This window comes from Nansenia antarctica, assembly GCF_963989245.1.
Source record: "Nansenia antarctica genome assembly, chromosome: 4".
NCBI classification, from domain to species: Eukaryota; Metazoa; Chordata; class Actinopteri; order Argentiniformes; family Microstomatidae; genus Nansenia; species Nansenia antarctica.
Genome location: NC_137689.1, coordinates 53,538,317 through 53,545,857, shown reverse-complemented (window position 1 = coordinate 53,545,857; position 7,541 = coordinate 53,538,317). Strand labels below are relative to the sequence as shown.

At 44.0% G+C, this 7,541-nt stretch overlaps 1 protein-coding gene across 1 annotated transcript; it reads right to left on the bottom strand.

Moving 5' to 3' along the window:
- Window positions 1–6,571: 6,571 nt before the first annotated feature.
- LOC308156819 (myosin light chain, embryonic) lies at window positions 6,572–7,183 on the bottom strand (the record flags this gene model as incomplete). Its single annotated transcript, XM_080530258.1, has 1 exon — window positions 6,572–7,183. The coding sequence occupies one exon, from the start codon at window positions 7,181–7,183 to the stop codon at window positions 6,572–6,574; it is 612 nt and encodes a 203-aa protein (XP_080386384.1).
- Between the last annotated feature and the right edge of the window lie 358 nt (window positions 7,184–7,541).

Sequence of the window (7,541 nt, the reverse complement as noted above, 5' to 3'; positions counted from 1 at the left end):
GAGCCGCCTCAGGGGTCAAAGGACCATAGGCTTTACAATGGTAAGCTTCTATTTACACTACACCACTAGTTGGCCGTCTTGTAAATTTGCCTACGCAGAAAAACTGCAAAATAGCTTTATACTAGCTTATCCTGATGGGATTTTGAAAATGTAAGGATACTGGGTGGTAGAACGCACATATCTAGGAAACGTCATGAAAGGAGGGTCCTGAAATTTGATGGAGTACAAAGATATAACTTACTCACAGTAAACCACCATGGCTGTTCTAGTGTTAAAAAACACCTGACAACAAAATAACCCGTTACTAGCCAGCAAAGGTGCAGAGTATTTTATTTGTTTGAAAAGTCAACACAACCGACAAAAAGTGAGTGCAAGTGCAAGTGATGATGAAGTGTGCAAAAGTGTCAGAGAAAGCACTGGAGGCTAGCTATCTAGTCGCTGAGATAGTAGCTAAAGCTAAGAAGCCACACACAATAGCCGAGACAGTCATATTGCCAGCATGCAAAGCAATTGTCAACAAAATGCTAAGCCCAGAAGCAGCAAAAGAAATGGCAAAGGTTCCGCTGTCGAACTGTACAGGAGCTCCGTATCTGCCTCTCAAAATGCCAAAATGGGTCTGTAGTGTGCATCGTCCCAGGCGCAGGTTTCCCATTGATAGTAAGTCACATTCCCCCCCCCATAACCACGTATGGCGTGTGTGTGTGTGTGTGCGTGTGCGAGTGCGTGTGTGTGTGCGTGTGCGTGTGCGCGTGTGTGTGTGTGTGTCAGAGGAATGCAGAGTGTACATTTTTTAATACATTCTACACCGGGGTGACTCCAGATTTAGCATACTTTTAAAGGGTGCCGTGACTGACAAAAGGTTGAGAAACGCTGGTCTAGTGGGCAGTCAGAGGTGGGGGGACTAATTTGCAAACGCACAAGGCTGCTTTGTTGTCATGCTGTTGCGAAGGGTAGGGTTAAGCACAGGAAAGAAAACTTCCCCTTTGGATTTAATTGTATTTCAAACTATGTTCAATTACATTCAGCATTAACCATATCCCTAGAAACGATACACACTAACTAACCTAGTTGTCCACATATTTCTTATATTTTCCCAAAACCAGATGATGATTTTTCAAATAAATTAATTATACATTCATGTTGTTGTAGTAGCAGTGGTATAAATGGGATAATGGATTTCGAGCTGTGCGGATATAGGAAAATAATCACCTTTGCGGAGGCTGTGCCTCTGGCTGTCTTACACCTCCACACCATTAATTATTTTATAACCACACACCGCCTCGTTGGTTATTCTTTGCATGTTACAGTAACTAACTGCTGTCATATGGTGTTGGGAGATGTGAAATGTTAATATGAAGCCATGTAGTTTAATGATACATGCAGAAGTACTGTGTTATGAGAAGTCTTTTGACAAATAATCTCTATTATTATCACCTTATAGCTTGTGTCATTGCTGAATCTGTTTGCTCATGACACAGTTAATGGTCCTCATTAAATCATCTTGTACTTCAGGGATGATTCGTCAGCTGTAGACCTTATTCTTGAGCTGCATATGAATCAATGAACGATAAAACACTTTCTGCCTCATATGACATTTACATTGTGCTATCAGAATAATACTGTCCACTGTCAGTTGACAACACAACGATCACCAGGCTTTCACAATTAGTAGATAACACTTGCAAGACACTGGCAGATCAACAGATCACCAATCTAAGCTTGTTAAATCATAGCCATACTGCATCTCCATGACAGGGTTTTCAGATTTTAATGATGTTGAAGTGTAAACCGCATCGCCAGCTGCAACAGTACAACTTGTCGCCCCAATTCTCCAGGAAAGGAGCTGTATTAACATCACCAGACACCAAGCATACAGTACAGGACTATCCCCTAGGTGCAGCTTTTCAGCTGGGGATGATGTTGACCGGAGCAGAGAGAGGAGACTGACAGAAGCTGCTACCAGACCGTCCCTGCACACTCACCGTCGCCCGGGGGAGGGAATTAGAAGTAAATTGAAGGAAGTATCTCGGTTATGCTGGGATCTGTGGGACACTGCCTCTGCCTATACTGCGATAGGGGGAGTAACCTAACTAGTGCATTTGTACATTCGGCCCAAGGCTTCTCACTTACTGTGGTCTTCCAGTGGCCATACTGTATAGCAACGGTGTACCACACGTCCCCGCAGCTCCCGCAATGCACATCGGAATTGGCCATTTCTTTATGTTTCATGAAGCTATTTCATAGTGTTGCAATGCTGCCATTTCATTGTTCAGTGAAGTTGGAAATTCAACCGTTGCAGGATGTAAAATGACTCCACCTCCCCAATGTTACGATGCAACAGCATACTAATCAGCAACCAATGTATCTTTTTAGAATAATGTATACCTAAGACTGCACAATGAGCCATCCATGTGGTTCCCACTCTCTCTTGGCTTGGATGAAGTGTAAGTGTTTAGAGTGGTGCCTAAAACTAGTAATACACTCCATCCTCAAAAGACTGGCTTGCTAGGAATTGTTTCATTGCAGTGTACTATATTTAGCTGGTATTTTTAAACGTTAAAATGATTGAACAAACGTATTCATTAATTCATTAATGAGTAATTACAAACTTGGCTGGTCGATTCGATGATCATATTTTTGGAGGGAGGAGCCCGAATTGCGACCTTCCAGAGAAACCTCTGTAGGCCACTGCTGTAAAGGCATCGTTGGTTTTGTATTAACTGTGAGAACAGGCGTGTTATGGGACATTATCTAGGCCCCACTTTGCAGTCTTTTGAACGGAACAAGTAATGAGCCAGTTAGAGTATGTTTGCACACATGTACTGCAGATACTGTATGTGACAGCGGCTATCTCTTTGAATGACATCAGGGAATTACATGGGGGTTTACAGTGAGAAGAGAAGTGTAATATATTTGTTTTACATTATGCTATCAAACATATAAATTGATGTTAATAAAGATAAAGCTCAACCATGAATTCATTATGCAAAGACTGCCATTTGTGTTAGTTCTGAGATATATCTCCTGGCTGCTATGGCTTATGTCTCTCAACTGCTCAAGAAATCACAGAGTACCTTTTCATAGTTTCCATGGAAACGAACAACTCTATGCGTGTTTCCAAGGTAAGTGCTGTAAGCAAGAGAATAATGGTCATGCTTTATCCAAACCCATTATTGCTGTGGAAATTGACAGAAAGTATATAACTCAGAACACCAAGATAACAATATACAGTACAATGTACAGCAATACACGCCACAAACTTAGCTTGGGTAAGATCTCTTCAATTCAACTGCAAGTCAAAAACACAGTAATATCATAACCTTTGGTCATGACATTCTGAGTCTGACATTCTGAGTCTACCTACAGTAGTACACCTTCCTCAATGTGAAATGGCAGTATTCAATAGTTGTCAAGTTTAAACATTAATGACAGAGTGAATTCACAAATGTAATGGTCTTAATGTTAAAATGGCTGTATTCAGTAGATGAAGGGCAGTACTAGGGTTTGAGCCCATAGGCTGATAAATAATACGTATGAGTACACCTTGAACTGAATGGACTCAGTAATTAGAGTATTGAAAAATTCCTAGCTAAAAGAATGCACTTTATGCACAGGTAATGGTCACTTAAGCACGTGCATTCCTTTCCCATGTTTAATTTCTACAATGGCCTTCGCATTTCTTCCATTCAATGTTTCTCTTGACACTAGCACAGTGCAGTACACTTTTATTTTACTCTCTGTGATAAATCTGATGTGACTGTTTTCTTGGCCAAACTGTACCACTTCCCTCCAGCTACGAGATCTTGGAGAAACCTGTCAAGTCTGTCAAGTTATTCTACCTTTTACTTGTTATGATTTTTTCCTGAAAGGTTTTAGGTTGGCCACCTGCTAAGCTAACCGGGGCGGGATCATGCTCCCCATGTACTGGGTTGTATTAGGGAGTGTGAAATGTGTGTTTACAGCCTGGTAAGCCAATGCTAAGCCCACTGTCTGCTCAGCAGAGTAAGGCCCTGGGGCACCTATCTGATGGAAGACAGGTCTGGTAGCTGAGGCTGTGTTTGTGTGTGTGTGTGTGTGTGTGTGTGTGTGTGTGTGTGTGTGTGTGTGTGTGTGTGTGTGTGTGTGCGCGCGTGCGTGTGTGTGTATGTGTGTGTGTGTGTGTGTGTGTGTGCGTGTGTGTGTGTGTGTGTGTGTGTGTGTGTGTGTGTGCGTGTGTGTGTGTATGCGTGTGTGTGTGTGTGTGCGTGTGTGCGTGTGTGTGTGTGCATCCCCCATGACTGTGTACATACCTGTGTATATCTGGGCGTACTCCCTGATCCACTGCAGCTGCCCCCCAACTGAGATCACTGAGCACCAGTACTCACCCCAACACCTCTGTCTCTGTAGGGGTGGTAGGGGTCTCTTGAGCTCCCCCAGACACCAGATTACAGTGTGACGCCCCTTTCACATTCCCACTGAAGGCCCAATGTGTGTGATGTCTGTCCAGGCTGACTCCACAGGTAAAAATAGAACATGTCCTTCCATTGTCAGATCCAGCCAAATCCTCTCCCATTTGCTCTGCCATCATCTCATATGATTCACGACGTAGTTCTGGCATTCAACTGAAGAGACATTTAGTAATATTGAGCTTTTTTCTGGTTCTAGTTCTAAAAATGTATGTGATCTGCCTAATAGGCATATAGATGTGTAGACCAGGGGTGCACATAACTGGTGCACCAGTGCGCATGCGTCGCCAAAATGCATGCTGCGCGGCAGATCAGCGGCATGAACGCGCTCTGGCGCACCAACAGCTGGGAGCGCTGGGAGAGGAATTTACTTCCTCAAAATCCAACTGCATCACTGCAAGCCATCACAACAGTCGACCGACGACGACCACGGCGACTCCCCTCACGAAAACATTCGGAAAGTATCGTAACTTATTCCGCGTATCGCGTATCGCACGGTTATCTCGCCGCCACGTGAAAATTCAGTCCCGAACGACTCGTCGCTAAAAGGAAAAACAACACCAAGGGACATGTTTATTTTCTCTGAAGCTTTTAAACGTTCAGACGTTTGTTTTACAGCTTCATTATCGCACCTAGACCCCTGACCCAGGGAATATGGTTGGGAATTCTATTAGAAGAAGAAAAAAAAAAAAGACTTTGTTTCACAATCAAAATAATGAGCTATTTAAAGTGATAGCCTACAACATCCTCTACCATGGTTGAAATTGAGGACAGTATTAACAGCAGTCAATAGAGCAGTGATGATGATGATGATTAAGCTTGTAGCATAAATAAATGCTTAGGCTGTAACTTTTTGTTGAAAAGTTGATTTCAGTGTTTACAGAACAGAGCAGTGCTTAAAGAGATGTCAGTTGATTTCATTGTGTTTAAAGAACAGACATTCAGTTAGGAACGCCCTTCCTATAATCTTAAAGGAGTGTAAAACACTGCCCACCTTCAAAACCACTCTCAAAAAACATTTACAGGAGGCTGCAATCCGTAACTGGACCCTCTAAAACAAAAATCAGATTAAAAGACCTGAACTACCCACTGTACATACTTTGTGTTTTGTCCCCCGCCCCCACCTGTGGTGTATGTCCCCACCTGTCCTACCCGCTGTACATACCTTATGTTTTGTTGTATTGTTCTTCCCATGATGGATGTATGTTTATCTTGTAGATAGTAATAGTTATTTGTCTGTATTATCTTGTAGATAGTACTAGTTTTTCTGTCTGTCTTACATGTAACGATGAATTGAGAATCAAGGACCCCAATTGAAATAAGCCAGTGGCTTTCTTGGGTTTTTATCCTGTTAGTTGACCTTGTATGTAATATGTACTTTCATGTACCTACTTCTGCAAATCTTCTAATAAAGTTTTCAATCAATCAATCAATTAGTGCTTAAAGAGATGTCAGTTGATTTCATTGTGTTTAAAGGAGTCTGACAGACTTTCATGCTTAAAGAGCAGTCATTTGATTTTGCATTTGTTTCTTTTGTTTTGCACACAATCATTTGTTCGTTCATCTTTATTTATGAATACATGTCGTTTTGCTAATATAAGTTATCCATGCATCCTTTTTTATCCATCCTGTGGGACGGGTCGTGACTCGCGAGCTCGGGGAGCACCAAGCAGCATCCCTAGGTGCTCCTCTGAGCACTGGCCCCAAAAAGTTATGTGCACCCCTGGTGTAGACCTATTTGTTGATGTCAAATCTGTCCTGACTGTTCAGAATAAATCATACATTTCACATTTCAGAAAATACAATGACAGATTGGTTTGGTAATCGATTTTATTCATGGCATTTGTGATGCTCAAGCCTTCAATATATCATCAGCTTGTCATTATAAATGAATCTCTTTTACTGTACACTATTAGTTCAAGGGAAATGTTACAAGGTCTCCTAATCAACATTGTATGGTATTAACTGTTGCCCGCTGCTTTTGACAAAACACACAACCCATTAATAGACTGTGTGACATGCTCACCAACTGAAGTGGCATTCATGAGACACGTAGAGGGGTCCAGAGGAGAAAGAGGAAAAAAGGATTTTAAAGTTTAAGTCCTCCTGGTTCAAAGTCGTCCAGCTCACCCGGAGAGGATGTGCTTGACGAAGGAGGCGTAGTTGATGCAGCCGTTAGCATCCTCCTGTCCGGCCATCAGCCTGTCCACCTCATCCTCCGTCATTCTCTCCCCGAGCGTCGCCAGCACGTGCCTCAACTCTGCCCCCATGATGGTGCCGTTGCCCTCCTTGTCGAACACCCGGAGCCCCTCCACAAAGTCCTCAAAGTTCCCCTTGTCCTTGGAGCGGGAGATGTGCTGCAACATGGGAAGGAAGGTCTCAAAGTCCACCAGCTTGCTGCTCATATCCTCCGGGCGTGGTTTCCCAAGCACCTTGAGGACATCGGCGTTCGTGGGGTTCTGCCCCAGGGCCCGCATCACGTCCCCGCACTGGGCGAAGGTGATCTTCATCTCCCCGGTGGGGGTGCGGTCGAACAGTTGGAAGGCCTCCTTGAACTCTTCGATCTGGTCGGCGCTGAACTCCAAGGTGATGCTCTTGGGGTCGAAGTCAGGCTCCTTGGGGGCCTCAGGCTCAGGCTCCATCATCTGGACCGGCTTGGCCGCTGGCGGCGCTGCCTCTTTCTTGGGCTCTGGCTTTTTGGGCTCTGGCTTCTTTGGTTCCACCTTTTTGGGGGCCATGTTGACAGATGCTCGGGGTTCTAAGGTGAACTGTGTGTGTATGTGTGTGTGTGTGTGTGTGTGTGTGGCTGTTCCTCTACGATTACGTGCTCAGGGTGAAAGAGTGAACAGTGACGAGGGTCGGAGGAGGGAGCGAGGAGCACAGATGGTCAGAAGCTGTCCTAAAGCTTTTATATCTACTAGCCTAAGGGAGGGGAGATGGGCCTGATAAACAAGGTTCCCATGGCACACTATAAAAGGAAAAAAACCTGAAATAGAACCCTTGATCCGCCTGTCCGTCGGTGATGTCACAATGAGGTATTGTTCTCAGCTGCTGTCATCTTGCCGACATCCACTGTCATTAGCCAGGGTCCAGCTG